Source organism: Typopeltis vanoorti, chromosome 19 (assembly GCF_054136105.1).
Source record: "Typopeltis vanoorti isolate ZY-2024b chromosome 19, IOZ_Tvanoo_1.0, whole genome shotgun sequence".
In the NCBI taxonomy this organism is placed as follows: Eukaryota; Metazoa; Arthropoda; class Arachnida; order Uropygi; family Thelyphonidae; genus Typopeltis; species Typopeltis vanoorti.
In genome coordinates this window covers 101,268,891-101,289,692 of record NC_143567.1, presented here as the reverse complement: position 1 = coordinate 101,289,692, position 20,802 = coordinate 101,268,891, and the positions used below count along the sequence as shown (strand labels likewise).

The window sequence follows — 20,802 nt, the reverse complement described above, 5'->3', positions numbered from 1 at the left end:
TTGGAATTTTCATTTGATATTGTTATTAATTATTTTTATTGCCATAAATAATTTTGTTTGTTATGTATATCGAATTCAGAAGATTATATGCAAAATGATACCAGAAAATCCAGAACAAGAAGACATGAAATAGAAATATACTTACTCATCATTAATCCTGTAATGTAATAATATTCATTTGTACGATAATGGGAAGTGTCTTGCTGAGAAGATTGGGGATAGGTTCTTATTTGTGTACTTAAAAGGAAAGTAAACATGACACCAACACACACATGGCCATCTATCGCCCACCACCGCTAGTATACATTGTGTGTGTTCATATGGCTGATTCGCCTCTATCGGAAGGAGAAACACTCCCAAGTTTCCAGAAGGGGGGAAAACCCTTCTACAGTGGGATCTTTCTTTGGATTTAAGGGTCAAAGAATCTGAGAACAGCATTCTATTTGGTCACTAGAATGCTGTTCTCAGATTATTTAACCCTTTGATCAGTTCATATTCATATTTGCTTTAGGTTTTGTTACATTTGTGATTCATCAGGGGGGGGGGGGGTTGTTAGCTAATCAATTTATTTGCAGTGGTTATGCATTCTCACAAGCAGTTTTTTCCCCTTATTATAGGATGAGACTATGAGAGCTCTATTCCAATCATTTGGCATTCGACTCTCAGACCAGGCTTTCTGAATTATGCAATGTAGCCACTGTAAAACTTTTATATCTCCATATTTGAACATATCATCTACTCCAGCTGCCTTTCCACATTTCCAGTTACTGAAGGATTTTTCTACCTTAAGTATTGATGTCTACTATTGATTGCATTGCTCTTGACTGTTGTTTTCCATTATTATGCTAGCACTGCTTGTTTCCTTTAGCAGTGTTTCAAAGAACATCTAAAATGTCTTTATCTTCAGTTTTCATGTCGCCTTTATCATTGGTTACTTTTACAGTACTCTTTCCTCTATTTCTAAACTTTCTTAATAGTCTCCAGAACATTTTGCCACCTTCCTGATATTTATCTTCTCTACTGAAGTCTTTCCATGACATTTGTTTGGCTAGTTTTATATATTGCATTGCTTTCTTACATTTTTCTTTGTATTCACCCAGAGCACATGCTTCCTTACTTGCCAGTAACTGCATGTTAAGGCTTATATTCTGGGAGGATATCATGTTGGAGGTTTAATGGAGTATTGACAGCAGTAGGAAAGATTAAAAACTATTTTTAGTATTGTGTTACTGTTTGTGTGTTCATTACATTAGTCATAATCTCTGAAGATGTCTCAGTGACTGAGACAAAATATTGGAAGCATAAAAAATAGTTTTTAATCTTTCTTAATTAATCTCCAAAATGATACTTGCCATTAACTTTAGACATTCTTTCTTCTTTTTTCCTTGATTGTTTCTTTTAACTTCCTTAGTCCTCCATGGAATGCTGATTTTTCTATCTCTTCAGAACCAAACTTGAGATTCAGACCATTGGATGTCAGGTTTGATTCTTGTTTTCAAACTGTTATTTTTTTCTTGACTAATATTTGTGTATTCGAATCTATAATTCAGTTCTGAAAGATACTCAACTTTCTTGTTAAAACTTTGTCATAGTGAAAGGAACAGAGTTTTAAACTCTGTTCCTTTCACTATGGCATTCAAAGTTTATTATTACATGTCACCTCCAGGAGTCCAAAGACTCATCAAGGGAGGGCGCCTACTCTACAGCTCTGTCTCCACCACTCAATCCACCAACTATAGCAAACTACATAATCTACACCACTGCCATCTACTGCCTACCACCACAACTAGTATTTTCACAGGCAGTCTCAAACATCCATGCCCATGGCAGGATTTGAACCCACAACCTTTTGGCTGGAGAATGGATACACTAACCACTTGGCCAACCAGGTCGGCTCAGAACTAATATTGATCACTTCCTATTTCAAATCACCTGTGTACTGTTGTGTCCTGATCCAGTGGGAAGACATCACTATCCAAAATAACCTGATGAATGAGACTTTGTATTTCTTACATTTTATCTCCATGTGCATATCTTTGTTTGTAATAACCAGTCTGTATTTTGAGCAGAAATCTAGCAGGTCCTTTACTATTATTATTAGCTTTGCTCTTTTTCTCCAAATTTTCTCAGACTTTCTATATGTCAAATCATTTCTTGCTCTGCGGTTTAGATTGCCAGCAAGGACCACCTTTTCCTTTGTGTCAGATGACTTCTCTAATGACAGAAAATTCTATCACTTCTTTTTTAGAACTTTCTGTGGGACCATAACATAAATAGGTCTCATTATTCAGTTGAGACCTATTTATGAATACCCATGCTGACGTCTACCCATATCATTCTACTTAATATTTCTTGACATTCAAGATTATCCTTGTATTTACTGTTGAATGCTATAGTTAATTCTTCTTCCTGATTGTTATTGCTTGAATATAACATTTTGTTTCTTAGAATAATCTCGCCTATTTTTTTTTTGTCTTCTTGTTTTGGTAATACCTGTTATGTCAATCTGGTTCTTTTCCAAGTCTTCTGCTAGTTTCATTTTATTTCTGTTGATTCTTCTCATATTGCTGGTGCCAATTTTGAATTCTGCTGAGTTGGATTAGAGTTTTGTTCTAGTCGCTGACTTGTCACTGTTTGCCTTGGTTCCCTGACAAAAACAGCAGAGGTCTGCCAGCTGGAGCATCACCTAGTTAAACATGAAATTCCAGTAGGTTGTAGTCATTTTTATTTTGGTTTAAGCCAGTAAGCGAATAATGTGGTTGGTTAAATCCCAGATTGCTGGTCTGTCTATCCTTGTTCCTTCAATATCCAACTAGATAATTAATTATAGGGTGCACCACAAGATGGTGAAGATTGGACATTGGGTCAGAAGTCCTGGTTGGTCTCCATGTTCCTTAAAAAGCTATGTAGAGTCTCCTCTCAGTTATCTAGTTTTGATCCTTAAGTGACCCCTGAAAAAACTATAAAAGCATTTTGTTTCATATGTTTATAGAAAAGGAGGTGAATGCTTTTTATAACTTTAATAATTTATCATTAGTTATTTGAATTCTCCTTGTTAAATAAAAATATGAAATAATTTAAAAATGAAGAATAAAATGACATGAGCATTGAAAAGTGAAGCTTAAATTTAAATGCCAATTTTTTAAAATTTTTTTATTTTTAATTATTTATTTTATTTTTTATTATAATACAATAAATGCTTAACACAAACTGTCTGCAATCTTATTTTGATTTCCCTAGGCTATCAGCAAATGGCACCGCCTCAAATGTATAGCAACAAAATTCACCAAGGGATGATGGGAGGCGGTTCTCATATTGCACCGTATTCTACACAAGCTGCTGGACATTATCCTCAAAGTAAGTTATAATCTAGAAGCTGTGCATTTAAATATTTCTTTGTAAAAATTTGTTTAATGTATGAAACAATTTTGTAAATGCTTGCATATAGTGATGCTAGTCACTTTAATTTAGAATAGACATCTTAATTTTTGAATATATAAGTATGGCTTCAAATATTGTATTCTATTTTACTGAAAAGAAATTATTTTTTGATGGTTCATGAGTTACTGTGTGTATGTTATTTTTGATCCAGCATATGGTCATGACTTCTCATTACCATGCAGTATGATCAAATTCTTGCTCCCCTTTATTTAAGAAAATTCATCACATATCAGACCATCTTAAGGAGTAGGTGAAACATTATGATGTTGGTTCTCAGTTTCGATGCTTCCTCTTTGCCTTCTTCTAAATACTAACTTGGCCTATAGACTCCTGAATACCAGATGGACTGAAGAATCAAAAAATCAAATTAATAAGGTGTATATGAAGCCATGATAAAATGGCTAATTCTGTCTTTCAAAGTATTTTCTCTGAATGATTCACCTATATATTTTTTTTGGGGGGGGGGGTGAACCACCGGCCATTTTTGATCCCACCAAATTCTCTTCTGCCTCTATATGAAATTTGGCTAATTCATCCTCAGTTGCAAGGAGTCTTATGAAATTTTCTTGCATGGTAAATGGGATTTGACTCCATGTGTTTCTCACTCTATCAGAAATTGTAATGTAACTGATCTTGGATATATAAAAAAAGTTTGATACCTCTTTACTACTTTGGCACAATCAGCTTACTTAATATAGGAAATTCAGTTATCTCACAATTTTCAATCCTTTTAGGTAACTGCTTATCTATGAGCTGGTCATGTAAACATGACTTGTACTTTTAGCCCTGAAGATTTCTGAAGTGCAAAATAGTTATTTGCATTAATAGTATAATTAACAACCTGGTATGGACAGTTTGATGCTGATTATCACTGTTGAGTTGTTTACTTGAAGTAAAAGATGACTTTGGATAATAATTAATCAAGTTTTATTTAACTGTTAAGCCAGTATTCAGTACAACAAGAGGCAAGAGAATTACCCAAGTTTTTAGACATGCACAACATGGAAGAAGTGAAAGAACCATGCTGCCAACCTTCTGGATTGGAGATAGCCCCTGAATGAGTGAAGCCAATATTTTGCCTTGGCCACCAAGGTTCCTTTGCATGCATAAGCATACAAGTATGTTGTTAGACAGACAGACTGGATAGTAATGCCATAATCCTGCATTTCTAACTAGCATCCTCTTTGTGCAGGAAGCAAATCTTGAATGTTGGGCTGGCATTCTCATAATAACAGGCTAGTAGGTTAGAGAAATTAGAGGTATGCTAGGTTCCCAAAACAGCTTCTTCCATTTAAATCTTCATTTGTATGGTAGTATTTATTTAAATAATACTCTGGGCGACTATTATGGATTCATCAGACCAACCCAGAAAATCTCTTTTAGCGTCCCCATAGCATATGCTAGTCAGGATTGGAAAATTATCTACTTAGTCTGTTTGTACCGACCATATTGGGAAGGCAGTTTACCATTCTGATAATTGAAGAACAATTACCTGGTGCTATGCCAGAAGTCAGTTAATATGCAAGAATCAGTTAATTGAAGGTTTGTTGTTTATGGATAAAATTACCAAGTAGATTACTGTACTATGTGAAAAGTTTGCATTATTGCTAATTTCCTGTCAGTAATTTTCCTCTGAATTAGTCTTATCTGTAAGGACTCTGGTATTATGAGATCTAATGTTTCAATCTTCTAAGGTGCTTTTGACTGAATTAGTCTGCTCTTGCATGGGGATCTTTTTCTCGCTGTTGCTATCAGACACCTATTTTGCTAACTCTCTCTCTACTATTCTATTGAAATGACCATACCACCAAGATGAGCTTTGCTCACACCTTCTTGACATCATAAGTTCTATAATTTTTCTCAAAACTTTAATGACTGTATCTCTGGTCTCTATAATTTCTGATCCAGAAGTTAAAATTTAATTTTCACCAATTTTAATTTCTGAATCAGAGCACTAAGTTAGAATGCTGTCTCATATATAGCTATTTTAACATTTTGACTAATTTCTCTCTTATTCATATAAATGACTCCTGTTCTAGTAGCTTTGTTTCATCTGTTATCTATTTCCATTTTAATTTGCCATTCTTCACTTAAAATTTTGAAATGCTGAAATGTTTTACTTTTCTAAGGTTCTCCATTCAGTATGCAGGTGATGTTTTCAGTGTTCCTCCCAGTTTTTAGTAGTCTTTTTTATTGCTGATTTTTCTGCCCAATTTCTTATAGCAGTTATTCACTTATTTAACATATGTATAAAGTACAGAGCTGATATTAACATCTCCAGTTTTAATATCACACCTAATGTCACTTTTCTTCATAATGTAATCTATATAGATGATGAATAGCAGTGGGGGATAATATATATGCATCCTTTTCTCACACCTGATTTTGCATCAAACTATCTTCCTGTATTGAACTAGCATGAAGATATTACCACTAACAGTAATATAAACAATCAGACTTTTCTCCATGTTAATTTGTGCACATCTTTTATGTTGAAAGATGGTATTAACAATGGATAGTCTATGTCCAGAACAGAAATCCTGCAGGTACTAATCGTTATTATTAGCTTTGTTCTTTTGTCTATTTTATTCTTTTTTTCAAATAAACTCTGTATCTAGTACTCGTTTCCTTTTATGGCATTTAGATATTTAGGACCATTTTTCTTTGTCAGTTTCCAGAACAGCTGATGAGAAAATTCCTCTGCTTTTTCTTAGTAAACTCTTTTGTGACACCATAGGCACAAATGTTTTATTTTCCAATTTTCAGTTTTTATGTTTGTCCATATTACTCTTCTTGAAATTGTCTACCATTCAAGAAGATCATCTTTGTGTTTAGTGTTGAATACTAGTGCTACACTTCCCATTTCCCTGATCATTATTGCCTCAACATCTTGGAGGTGTTATTTAGAAGAATGTCACCTGTTTTTATCTTCTTTGTTTTGATTAGAACTAGTCATCTTTCTTCCAGTAAACCAAAACAAAGAAGACAAAAACAGGTAACTAAGAATCAAAACATAGTAGCATGCAATAAATTTTTGATCAGGAGTATGTTTATTAATAAGGGATATAGAAAGATGGGATGAGAATAGAACAGTAATCTAAGAACAGTAACACGTTCGCTGCCAACTACGAGTATACTTGTAGTTGGTATATGAGCCACACAAGCCAGCTACGAGTATACTCGTATGACACTTAACCGCCGGCAACGAGATTATCCATACTGACCTTGAAGAAGTGAAAATGCTTGGCTTGTGGAGCTAGCAGCAAAACTGTATATACTTGTAGATGGTATATGCTCCGCACAACATACGAGTATACTAAGAGTATACTCGTATGTTGATTACCGCCGGCAACGAGATTACCTATACTGACCTTAAAGAAGTGAAATTGCTTGGCTTATGGGAACAAACTATGCCAAAATAGTGTGGCAGCGAATGTGTTAATGTAGGAAGTCATTGACTATTCTTATTACAATAATTAATACCATAATTCAGCCTACTAAGGCTGATTCTAACTTGCATATTATTATTGATCTGCCAATTTTATCTTACAAAGATATTCAACAAAACATAGCCTTCAAATCTAAAGTGTTAATTCAAATTAAAACAAAACTAAAGCACTTTTGCAAAGGACATTTCTATTTTTAAATTAGATCAAATTTAATTAGCTGTTTCTTGCTGAAGTGAAAGTTGATAACTTTGACCTAACTGGACTAAAATGAAGGAAGGGATAAGTTTTATTTTGATATTGCTTAATGTCTTCTTTCATTTGGATGAAAATATAGATTAGAGGTATATAAAGGAGTTGTAAACACTACTGATTGCATTGTTCAGCTGATTTCAGCCAGTTTGTCTCAAAAAAAAAAAGCTCTTAAAAACATTACATATGTAAAATATGAGCCAAATAAGAGTTTGGCTATGATTTAAAATTTTTACTTTGCTAAACTTTGTTTTCAGTTATTAAAATCCTTCGGCCAATATACAACCCAGTTTATATTAATTTCTTGCATTCATTAGATGGTCAAAAATAATATAGAGTCGTTATAAACTTTGTTTTAATTGTTGAGAATGTGAATTAGTTATGAATATCTTACAAGAAATAAAAATAGCACTACAGTAGTTATTAAAAATAATATCTAATTTCTAAATAAGGACACCTTCTGCATCCTGATGATTTCTTAAGATACATAAGAGATTGACCAGCTTTGTGATTTATCTCTGTCTCTAGGCTTGAAGAAATTTGCATTAAGTTTCCAAATGTGATGAGATTGAGCATCATTTGAGAAAATATAGGCCAGTCTCTTAACAATAAGAGATCTCTTATTGTTCTGCCCTTTGCTATTCTTTTGCTGAATGTGCCTGCCTGGTATGGCCCAGAGAAAATATTTCACTCTGTTTTTCAGTTTTCTTGTTGTTTCATAGTGCAAAATTTTGTTTAGAAAAAGTGCTGAACGAGCTAAATGTATCTCCAGTGAAATATTTTCTTTGGTAAATTGATGTGAAAAATGCTAAGAAATTATAGTTAGTTTATGAACTATGAAAGGTTTGATAGTTGGAATGGAGAACTGCAAACATTCTAGAAGAGAGAGGGGGGGAAAGCAGTAATGTAAAAATTGGATATTGATGGTTGGTGAATAAAGTGTCAGTTGCAAGAGTTGGTTTAAATAAGTAATTGCTTTATGGCTGTAACTTTATCCATTTGAAATGATAAAGTACCCCATTTCATATAGATAAAGATCAGTTAACTGACTAGTTTTGTGTGAAGCGAGTGATGTTAAAGTGGGGAGAATAGGTGAGTGATAAGATGTAATTTCTGGGAATTGCATCATAGTTGTTGTTTTAATCAGTATGGCTTTACTGGTATCATGTTGTGCATTTTGCAATTTATAGTAGCATAGGATGCAAAATTAATCAGAAATGCTTTATCTGTCATTTAGCACTGCAAATATGCAGAGCATAACTGTTTTTTTCCCTAATTGTAAATTTTTTACAAGATATTTTAAAGTTTTATAAAAAATTTATATTTTGCAAACAATCTGTAATATAGAATAGAATCTATAATTTATAATATTTTGTGAATAGCTTCTGCATTCCAGTTCAATATAATATGCATAAGGAGTAAAGGATTTAACAAGAATATAATTTCTTGTCAAATTTTATTTAATATAATATACAGTTTGTAATCTTTTGATTCATGAGACATTTTGCAATGCTATGCTATGCTACTGACCTTTGTCATTGCATTCAGTCTGTTGGAATCATTATTCAACATCTGTTATCTTTAATCATTACTTCCCCCCCCCCCCCCCATTACCACCACCTAGTTTTGCATCACCTGCAGACAAACTGGGATATTCCGTCCCTCAAATAATTATTCTTTGTATCATTGATACACAAATTGAATAGCAGTGACCAAGTGCTGAGTCTTCTAGCACCTGCATACTTTCGCTTGCCTTCATTTGGATTCTGCTCTACTGTATATTACTTGCTGATGATGCATGTCCATCAGTCACCAGTCTCTATTTACATAATAGTCTCTTATTGGAGGCCTTAAGTGGCTAGAAAAAAAAAAAGAAGTTCCATGTTTGGTTCCTAGATCAGAGTTTAACTATCTCGCCATCTTTCCACTCTTTTTGGCCTTGTTAGTACTGAAACTTAAACACCTGGTTAGGGACCCCGATCTTGTCCCTAATTCATATTGAGATTGTGTAATATCCTAAACACTTACAATTTGTCTATCTCTATCATATAAGTTTCTGGCACAGCTGTTACTGCAGTATTCTTCTCTTGTCCCTTACCCATCCACATTCATTAAAGTTATTTTACCATAATCATACTTTTTTTTTATCCACATTTAGTAAGAGAATTCTTTGAGATTTCCTTTGGCTTATTCACCTAATTTCATCTCATTATCTGATTTTATCTTCACCATGTTTATCATACTTGTCTGTGTTTGCTGATCTCCTTTGTATATCTTCCACAACATTTTCTTAAATTATTTGACAAAAAATTATATCCTTGTTTTTATTCTTTATCAGTTGTGCACCAAACAGAAGTTCATGTGTGAAGTAACTTCACAACTAGGCTATTTTGTATACGTAACGAAAGGTTGATTATTCATATTATTGCTTCATGATATAAACAATAAGAAGAGCTGAATATCAAGCATCATCAGAGCACAAATTATAACTGTGATAAACATATTACACTAACCATTAAAAACCATTCAGTTTGTAACTGACACATGAATACTGTCCTACGTTCAATAAATTAATTTATTTCTTAATCTCTTAGTGTTGATTATACCATGAAGCTCTGATATGAATAGGCTATTTTGTATGTAGAGGCAGATAACTTAGCATGAAATTGTCCTGTTTTCCCCCAATGCACTGCACACTTCCTTTCAGATGTATATGTTACCATGTCATGTTAGAAGCTTAGAGTAAAACAGTACTGAGAAAGGATTAAAAATAATGTTTAATTCTACCAATATTTTGTCTATCAATTTAGAAGAAAAAGACTGTTTTTAGAATCTGCAGCTGCTCTCAGAAATCAGCCTACTTTGAATAAATCTTGTTGCATTAAACTTCCCAAAATATGGGAAACACTAATACTTAGAGATCCCGGTTTACATCCTGTACTTCTAACAGGTGCCTACAGAGGGTGCTCCTGTCTAGTTAGGACTAGTCTTCCATACATGCATTTCACTTATTTTTGTGTTTCCTGGGTGTGTGTGTGTGTGTGTGTGTGTGTGTGTGTGTGTGTGTGTGTGTGTGTGTGTGTGTGTGTGTGTGTGTGTGTTACAAGTCTCATGTTGTACTCCCTGATGATGTCTCAGTGACTGAGATGAAATATTGGAAATAATAAACATAATTTTTAATCCTTTCTCAGTGCTGGTTTACTCCATTAAGCCTGTAACATGAGTTTCTCTCAGCACTTAAGCCTTTACACATGTATGTTGCCCTGTATTATTGGAAGCATCCTTGTCTGGACTGGTTTTTGATTTAGGTCTCATTAATGGGAGCTTGACCTGTGGAGAACAAACTCAATGCTGAAGTCATATTTTCTGTTTACAATGGCAAAATGTTGTAGTACCATATTAAAATATTCGTAGCAAGTTTTTTTGCTTGATTAGAAAATTGAGTATACTTAACAAGAAATCAGTGCAATTTGATGTAAAGTCACCTGTTTTTTTGTATGCAAGTAGCCTAATTGCAACATTACTTTACATTCATACTTTCATTTGCATGTGAAAGAATTATAAATATGAATGAAAGGTAAAAGATAAAAACAAGAATATAATTTCTTGGTAAGTTTAATAAATGTATTTTTTCTTTCTTGGTGTTGTTTATACCATGAAGCATTATTATGGATATAATTTTTTGTCAAGCATCATTTATTTTCTAACCAAGAAAAAAAAAAGTTACTACTTCTGAGTGTTAAGGCTTAGATGCTTGGTTGATGTTGGAAGAATTAAAATTTAATCCTTTTCTATTGCTGTTTATGCTCTTTTAACATGCTACTAAACCTCTTACTACTTTTTCCACTTCTTGCATAACGATGCTACTCATCCATTTATGAATGATTTATCCTCTTAACTAGATATAATCTAATACCATTTCCCTGAAACACACCAATTAATCTGGTTTCCATGCACTTATAACATGCATCCTTTGTAGCATCTTATGGCATGGCACTGCTCCACGGCATCTCCGAAGTTTGTCATAATCAGCAACTCTGTAGTTCATAGAAATACACTTCCTTCATCATCATCATCATCATCAAATTCCTGGTATGTACCCTCAAGGGGGGGTTCAGGATATGATAGTACTACATGAAAAAAAAAATTACACCATTATTAATTTCCTATCTACAATTTTCCTCCAAATCAGTCTGTTACTAATTAAGACTCCAACATTATCAGATCTTATATTTCTATCGTCTAAGGCACTTTGTACCGTATCATTCCACCTATATCTTGGTCTTCCTCTGGGTTGTTTTGCTGCCAACCTGGCAGAGAACACTTGTTTTGCTAATCTTTCCTTGCCCATTCTGTTTAAGTGACCATACCACCTGAGATTAGCTCTACTAACGCATTCCTGGATGCTGACAATGTCAAGTTATTTCCTAATATCCTCATTTTTAATATGATATTGCCATCGATGCCATCTGTTCACACCTATAATCTTTCTCAGGACTCTCATATCTGTGGTCTCTAGTCTTTGATCAAGTGTTTTACTTCTGACCCAGCTCTCAGATCCATAAGTTAAAACTGGTTTGAACACTGTCTTGTATACAGCTAATTTAGTGTTCCGACTAATTTCTCTCTTATTCCATATGAATTTATTCAATTGACTTCCCACCATACCAGCTTTGCTGATTCTGTTGTCTATTTCTATATTTAATTTACCATCTTCAGTAAAAATCGTGCCTAAATAGCTGAAATGTTTTACTTGTTCCACAGGTTCTCCATTCACAACACATTTGACATTTTCAATCATTCTGCCTATTTTTATTGTCTTTGTCTTTTTATTGCTGACCTTCATACCATATCTATTACAACAGCTATTCAATTTAGTCAGAGAATCTTGCAGACTTGTAGCAGATTTATTTAGACGTATAACATCATCCGCATAAAGCAAAGAGCTGACATTAACATCTCCAAGTTTGATATCATGTTTAATACTACTTTCCTTCATAATGTGATCCGTATAGATAATGAATAACAGAGGGGATAATGTACATCCTTGTCTCACACCAGATTTAACATTAAACCATCTTCCTGTACTTCCTTCAATTCTAACTGCTGGCTTACAACTCAAATAAAGACTAAGTATTGCTTGATATAATGCCCCATTGACACCATATAACTGCAGCGTATTGAATAGCTTCTCTCTTGGCACCTTGTCATATGCCTTTTCCAAATCAACAAAACTTAAATACAGATCTTTGTTATATTCCCATGCTTTCTGGGCTATTTGTCGTAAAGTGAAGATCTGATCCTGACAGCCTCTATTTGGCCTGAATCCAGCTTGTTCTTCACCAAGCTTTTCTTCCACAATTCTTCTCAACCGTTTCTCAAGTATACTTGCATAGATCTTGCCAGGAACACTCAATAGGGAAATACCTCTGTAATTCTCACATGCAGTTTTATTTCCCTTTTTATATATGGGTACTATGAGAGCTCTACTCCAATCATCGGGAATTCATCCCTCTGTTCAGGCCTTCTGAACTATGCAGTGCAGCCACTGTATGACTTTTATACCACCATACTTCAGCATTTCTGGTCAAATATCATCTACTCCTGCTGCCTTTCCACATTTCAAGCCATTGATGGCTTTTTCTACTTCAAGTATGGATATGTATTCCTGACTGCAAGCCTGGTCAGTGTTTTTTGCCACTGTGCTGTCATCACTGCTTGTTTCATTTAGCAGTTTTTCAAAGTAATTACTCCATACTTCAAGGATATCTTTTTCTCTCGTTTTCATGTCACCTTTATCATCTCTAACTCCGTTTACAGCACACTTTCCCCCATTCCTAAGCTTCTTCAACAACCTCCAGAATATTTTGCCACCTTCTTGATATTTATTTTCTATATTCTTGCCAAAGTCCTCCCATGACTTTTGTTTAGCTAGTTTTACACAGTGTTTAGCATTCTTGCATTTGTCTCTATATTCTCTAAGAGCACAAGTGACTTATTTGACAGGAACTTTTGATATGCTTTTTCTTTTCCTTCACTGCCTCGTTAACTTCCTGTGTCCACCAGGGAGTTCTGATTTTTTTATCCTTACAGACAACCTCACCACATGCCTCTCTGGCAGAATTAATCAATGTTTTCTTCAGAGTTTGCCACTGAATCTCCAAGGTTTGATTCCTGTTCTCAAGCTCTTTCATTTTTTCTTCAATAATCTTTGTTTGTATTTTAGTCTACAGTTTACATCTGAGAGCTGCTCAACTTTTATTCGCTTTAAAACTTTCTTACATGTTATTCTTTTCAATATGAAATTCAATTTTATCCTGCTCAAGACTAAATAGTGATCACTTTCAATTTCAAATCCTCTATACACTCTGGTGTCCTGCACCAGAGTGTATAGAGGATTTGAAATTGAAAGTAATAACATAGTCAATGTTATCAATTGACTATGTTATCAACAATAACATAGTCAATGAGGCTTTTCTTATTCCTAGCCTCTTCTCTCCATGTGAATTTGTGCACATTTTTATGTTGGAACATGGTGTTAGTAATAACCAGTCCATGTCCTGAGCAGAAATCCAACAGATATTTGCCATTATTATTAGCTTTGCTCTTTTCTCCAAATTTTCCCAAAATATTTTTGTATGTCTCACACTCATTTCCTACTCTGCTATTTAGATCCCCAACAAGGACCAACTTTTCATTTTTCATTGTGTCAGTGGCTTTTTCTAAAACCTCAAAAAAGTCCTCCACTTCTGCCTTAGTAGAACCTTTTGTGGGACCATAGGCACAAATAAGTCTCATTGTCCACTTCCTTTTAATTGTAAATTCCATCTGCTTAGTGACCTAAAGGTTAAGACTGCTTAAACCGCTTTCTCCCGATAGTGGCTGCTTGGCTATGGACCAATGCTTTGGTGCAATCACAAGATAAGATCCAGTACTATCAAACTCCCAGTCCACTCACATTCTCTTTTAGGTAATTATCTCTTAGTAGTTATTCCATTTCTTTTCCCCTACTCTCATGTTTCTCCTTTGAATTATATCTGCATAGCTGTAGTCCAGTGAGAGTTACTCACCCTGTACGCATTGAGCCCATTTGCCCATGCATGTCCTCTACATCTTTCTCTGCACCCTTTGACCTACAGCCGCAACTTATTATATATTTTGCACTATTGGTCTTTTTCTCACATCATGTGTTCCAAGTCCTTGCCTTTCTGCTGAATTTTTACCCTTAGGGTTACAGTTATGCTGTCATTAGTAGTACACATCCTTGCATTCTCTAATATCATTAACCAAACTATCAATATTAATAAAAGTTTCAATAATTCTAATAATTTTTTATCTAGTTATGACTAACCAATTTTCAAAGCTTTTTGAAATTTAGTTATGGCCCTTTGTGGCCATAACTAAATTTGCATTTTGTGATGACTGTCTCCAATGGCTCTAATTTTCCTGAATTTACACTTCCAAATTCTCTATGAACAGCTCTTTTATTCAAATACCTGACTTCAAATCCATTCAGTAATCACTTTGAAGTCCTTTAGTCAATCAAATTTACTTTGTGCATCAACAAACTGCACACCATTCCTTCTGTTCAATGCACACCTTGGATCATTGCTTTCTTCACAATTCACTCATCACACTGTTCCAATAAACCTAGTCCTAATTTTCTTGCTCCTTTTTACCTCTTTCAGCAACTTTCATGTCTTCTCTTCTCTCATATCTTTCAAATCACACAGCTGCACTTCTGTCACTTGCTTCCAAAAAACTTTCACTCTCTCACCACTTTTCTTTTCAAACCACAAATTGTTCAACCCTGGTAATGTACACACTTTACATTTCACAATGATCACTCATATTGAATTTGCTAAACAGTGATGTCATGGTTGCTTGTTCTGTTCCCATTGGTTACATGTGTTTTACTATAATCTTACATATATAGTAACACTTTACTTTATTATGCCTAAATGTTATTTTATATTGTCAAGTGTTACAATATACAGTACCAGCACAATATACAAATATTTAAAAAATGATTATGTAATACTAAATATTAATAAAATCACAACAGGACATACTGGAGCTACTCCACCATATTCTACAGCAGCTGAGAGCATTAACAGTGCTGCATGTTATTAATATTATCTTTGTCATTTTTCTAAAAAAAAAAAAAAAAATACATTGCACATGTACATTCAAATTTGGAAATCTCTCTTTTATGTTCCCTTTCCATCTGGTGTACATATTACATATCTAGATGTTATTTACTTATCCCAATAAAAATAATTCTCAGTCATGTTGAAAACCTGTTTTCATTAGAGGGAGCTGAACTTTAAATCTTTTGTTTGATGGCAGTATATTAATGTTTTGATAATTTGGAAACAAAGGCAGCAATAAAAAAAAAATTTCTCTTTCAGTATACACCATAAAAGATCAAATGTATTAGTATTGAAAGCAGCTATAAAATTTGAAGAATTTTTAATGGAACTTGTGCCATTATTACAATATTATACACACATATTCATAAGAATATAGTAATTTTATTATTGCAAATATTTCAACCAGAAACTAACTAGTCATCAGTGCATCGGCATGAACACAATGTGAAGCTACGGTAAGGAATGTTAATCCTGTTTATGGTGCTGAGCTAAGTGCCAGATGCCACCTAGTGGGTGGTTACTGAATAAGATTACAGTTAAGGTCTAAATTTAAAATTAAGTGATTTGAAATAAAATTAAATTTAATAACATAATGAAATGACACAGCATTGTCATTTCACAGCAAAAAATAATTAAAATGGGAATGAGACTTTGCTGTATCTTGTCAATAGAGAGAGAGTCACTCCGATTTAAATTTGGGCTGTGTGGAAGTGCTTCAGCCCTCTCTTTAAATAACTGCTCAAACTTGAATCTGCACCAATGTAAAAGGTAAGTATTGGATCATAGGATATCATGGGCAGTGTCCATGAGAGGAGACTCTGAGCAAGACCAGATTTTCCAGGATTATTGTTCTTAATATAAGATTGGTGGTGTTGTAGTTTTTCCACAAAACATCCTGTTTGTCCAAAGTATGAGTGGAGGTACTTGCATTGAACTCACAAAAGATAAGCATCCCACCACCACCCCTCTCTGGTGTTTAGGGATCCTTAACTTTTGTGAGTGGTAACCAATAGGAGATTTTGTTAGGGAAAAAAGTAGGAATAGAATATGTTTCCAGAATCTTAGCAGGTATCTCAGAGATGCCTGCAATATATGGGATAGGGATTCACCGTTCAGGGTTTTTGGCAATGGGCTTGTAAGAGTCCGAAATGCGCTTTAAGCTTTCTTGAAGTAAAACCATTCTATGTAAAACAGTCTATGTACTATATTTAACAACAGTTAGTGTAAATAGAGAACTGGAATGAAAATGATCCTATATAATGAAAAACACCTCCTTCCCACAGATGTTTTATTGCATATACATGCAAGCAAAGCAGTTTTATTATAGCAACAATCATGCTATCAAACTAAATGCATTTGTCCTAACATCCTCTTTTCGGCTGCAGAAAGTATGTGGCAATGCTTGTTTCTAATGCAGTCATTGAGTGCAGAAAACAAAGATTTATGTTAAGCAAATAAAGATAGATGTGTGTGTGTGTGTGTATACACAGATGTTTTTTGAATCTTCTGTTGACTGATAGGCCTTACTAGCCAAACTGGTCAAAATATGAAATCCACAAAAGAGAAAGAAGTAATGCCATGACTCAGAAGAGAAAAATACTAAATTAAATTTAACATATTAGACCAAGCAAAAATACTTAGTTTTTTAATAAATTCACACCTAATATTTCTCTGGTGTTGCAGAATGATATAGACAAAGTAAAAAATTAATGTAATGGTTTTAGAATGATATAAAAATTAACATTTAGATGGGATTGTCCTCTCTGTTAATAATTACAGTGACAGAAAATTAATTAAATTTATCGTATCATGTGAGGATTTTCTACATTGGCGAAATCTTAATGACTGATTCTTCAACTATTTCTTGCTTTTTTGAAATAGAAATATATAATAAATTTAATTAGTTTATCTATCAATCTTCTTCTGCAGCCTTTCCCACTTAAGTAGGGTCACTGTTTGTAGTGGGTCTCCTCCACAACCTCCTGTCTTGGGCTGTAGCCACATCCAAGTTCTTCATCCTCAAGTCCTCCTCCACCATCTCCCTCCATCTCTTCTTTGGCCGGCTGCACTTTCTCCTCCCTTGCACATCCAGCTGCGTGATCTTTCTTCCTGCATACTCTTCCTCCCTCCTCATCACATGACCAAACCATCTCAACCTTGCCTGTATCTTTGCTCCTAAGTTCGTAACTTTCACCTTTCCCCTTACATAGTCATTTCTCAGATGATCATTTCTGGTCACACCACACATCCACCTTAGCATTCTCATCTCCGCTACCTCCATCCTGCTGATGTTATTTTTCCTCAGGGCCACAGTTTCCATAGCATGCGTCATAGCTGGTCTCACTACTATCCTGTAGATTTTGCCTTTTAGATTGATCGACACCCTCTTATCGCATAACATTCCAGCCATCTCTCTCCAGTTCCTCCAACCCGCTTGTATCCTGCATCCCACTTCCTTCTCAGCCTCACCATCCTCTTTCATTGTTGAACCTACAGTAAGTATCTAAAGTCACTGACCTTCTTGATGACATTTCCTTTCAGCTCCAGATCTGTCTCCTGGCTGCCATCCACTTTGCAACAGATATACTCTGTCTTACCTTTGCTCAGTCTCATACCTCTCTCTTCCAGTACTTTCCTCCAACTTTCCAGTTTAGCTGCCACTTCTTCTCTTGATTCTGCACACAGCACGATGTCATCTGCATACAACATAGTCCAAGGCACGTCTTCTCTTGCCTCTTCCATCACAATATTAAACAAGAACGAACTTAATACTGACCCTTGATGCAAGCCAACTGTCACTGGAAAACTTTCTGTCTCTCCAAACTCTTGTCATCACATTTCTGTACATCTCCTGCACTAGCCTGACATATTTCTCCAGTACCCTCTTCTCATTCAGACACCTCCAGATTTCTTGCCTTGGCACTCTATCAAACGCTTTCTCCAGATCATTAAATACCAGATGTAGCTTCCGTTGCTTCTCTTGAGACTTTTCCATCATCTGTCATAACCCAAAGATAGTATCTGTCATTGATCGACGAGGCATGAAGCCAAATTGCTCCTTTGCAATCTCCACCTCCTTCCTCAGTCTTCCATCAAGAACCCTCTCATGGATTTTCATTGTGTGGGACATCAACTTTATTCGTCTGTAATTCTTAGTCTTGTGCATCCCCCTTTGCTCTTGTAGAATGGGACAAGACTACTTTCCCTCCATTCCTCAGGTATATTTTCCTGTTGACAAACTTTTATTAACAGGTCCCACAGCAGGTCAATTCCCTCTTCTCCCAGTGCCTTCCATGCCTCCTGGGATCCTGTCAGGGCCACCGATTTTCCATTTTTCATCCTCTTTATGGTCTCCTTCACTTCCACTTTACTAATGTTTTGCACCATCCCCTCATAAGGCTCTCCATCTTCTCTGTGAGTCCTTGCAATTTCTTCATTTAAAACCCCTTCAAAGTATATTCTCTATCTGTTTCTTATGTCCACGCCCCTCCTTAATACCCTTCCTCCAGAGTCTTTGATCTGCCTCACATGTACGGTGTCCTTTGATGCCTTATTTCTACATTTTGCCAATCGATAAATCTTTCTCTGTCCTTCCTTTGTTTCTAATTGATCGTAAAGGTCTTTATATGCCATGTCCTTCACTTGTGCAACAACTCTCTTGGCTTCTCGCTTTTTCTCTCTGTACTTCTCTCTGTCCTCTTCCACTCTTGATTCATCCCACTTCTGCTATGCCTTCCTCTTATCCGTTACTGTGTCTTGTACATTATTATTCCACCACGAACCCCCTCCTGCTCTCTGATCTTTCCGGATGTTTCACCAAGAACCTCAATTGCACAGCTTAGAATTGCTTTTGAATTATGTCTCCACCAATCTTGTACACTTTCTAGTCCATCCGAAATCCTCTCTAACACTTTCTTCCTAAAACGGTTCCTCACACTCTCTTCTTTTAAGCAAAACCACTTAATTGTCTTCCTCCCATGGCTTCCAAAGGTTCTTATCTTTGACTTTATTTTAAAATCTGCACACAGCAGCCGGTGTTGCTGCACCACTTGATCTGTTGGGATTACTTTACAATTTGTTACTGCCTTAAGATGTTTTCTTCTAGTCAAAATGTAGTCAATGTGTGAACTGTTGTTGCCACTTCTAAATGTTATCAAATGCTCTTCCCTCTTACAGAAAAAGGAGTTCACAATTGCCAGATCAAACGCTACTGCAAAGTACAAAATCCTCTCTCCTTCCTGGTTCATCATTCCCACTCCATGGTCACCATGCACCCTTTCACAGTCCCTATTGTGTCTCCCTATGTGTCAGTTCAAGTCTCCTCTGACAATCAGCATTTCGTTTTCTTCCAGTTCCCTCATTTCTTCATCCAAGCACATTCCAGAATTCATCTTTCTCTTCTGCTGTACAGCCAACTTGTGAGGCGTATACACATAAGATGACCAGTTGCTCTTCTCCAAGACCCAGTTTCATTTGCATGATCCTGTCGTTCCTCCTACCCACTTCTAGTACTTCACCCTTCATTCTTCCACACATCACAATTTCGACATCATTTCCTTCCTCTTTATTCACTCCAGAGTAGAACAATTTATACCCTTCTCCTAGTTCTTTCGCCTTTTCCCCCTTCCACCTTGTTTTCTGCACACATAAAACGTCCAACTTCCTCTTTCTCATCATGTCTGCCACCTCTCTTCCCCTTCCAGTCATGCTTCCAACATTCAATGTTCCCACTTACAACATTCTCTACACTTGCTGGGCTCGCTTCTTTAACTGCATCCGCCCTTGATGCGGTATCCCTCGTCCACTTCTCGCAGCTGTAGGACGATGTGGCTGTGCATCGCTTAAGAGGTATGCCCCAGCCTTTGTATCATTGTATCACTTTATTTTCGACTCATATGATCATAGCTAGAGCTGGCAGTAAAGTTTTACGACCAGATGCCCTTCCTGACGTTAACCCTCGCCATTTATCCGCGCTTTGGACCAGCAGCTATTGGGGCTAGCTTGCCCCCTTCAGTGGCTGCAATAGGCGAAATGACATAGCAAGATTGGAAAGATTCACCCCCCCCCCCAGCCCTCGAATACTCTAATAGCATTGGGGGTAAGGAGCAAGAAGAGAAGAAAAAAGAAAGAAGGGGAGGGACCAGTCTACAGATAATATAACAGATGTATATTACATGAAGTAAGGCATTGTCCAGCATCAGGTACCTCAGGTTTGCCATGCCCATACTACTCACTAAAGTGAGCCCATGAGTTTTTCTATCAATGTGATTATTTATTAACAATTAGTAACGTATTTTGTCTCATATGGTTCTGAAAATGCTAGTTTAATACTAGAGAAATATTAACTGTAAGTTTATTATTATTATTACCCCCCCCCCCCCCATGGAATCGGTAGACTCATCGTGGGAGGTTCATTCAACTGACAACATATCTATCATATTGAATCTTAAAATCCTCAATTCTCCCTGCATTAACAATATATTCTGACAATTCTCTATCTAACAAATCTA

The 20,802-nt window shown here is 35.6% G+C and overlaps 1 protein-coding gene across 5 annotated transcripts in view; it reads left to right on the top strand.

Moving 5' to 3' along the window:
• Positions 1-20,802, top strand: part of osa (trithorax group protein osa) — a 561,898-nt gene that overhangs the window by 357,385 nt on the left and 183,711 nt on the right. For all 5 annotated transcript variants that reach the window (XM_090409351.1, XM_090409350.1, XM_090409349.1 and 2 more), the window contains one exon: positions 3,241-3,357. In XM_090409351.1, coding sequence (XP_090265477.1) covers positions 3,241-3,357 — 117 coding nt within the window. The remainder of the gene's footprint in view (positions 1-3,240; positions 3,358-20,802) is intronic.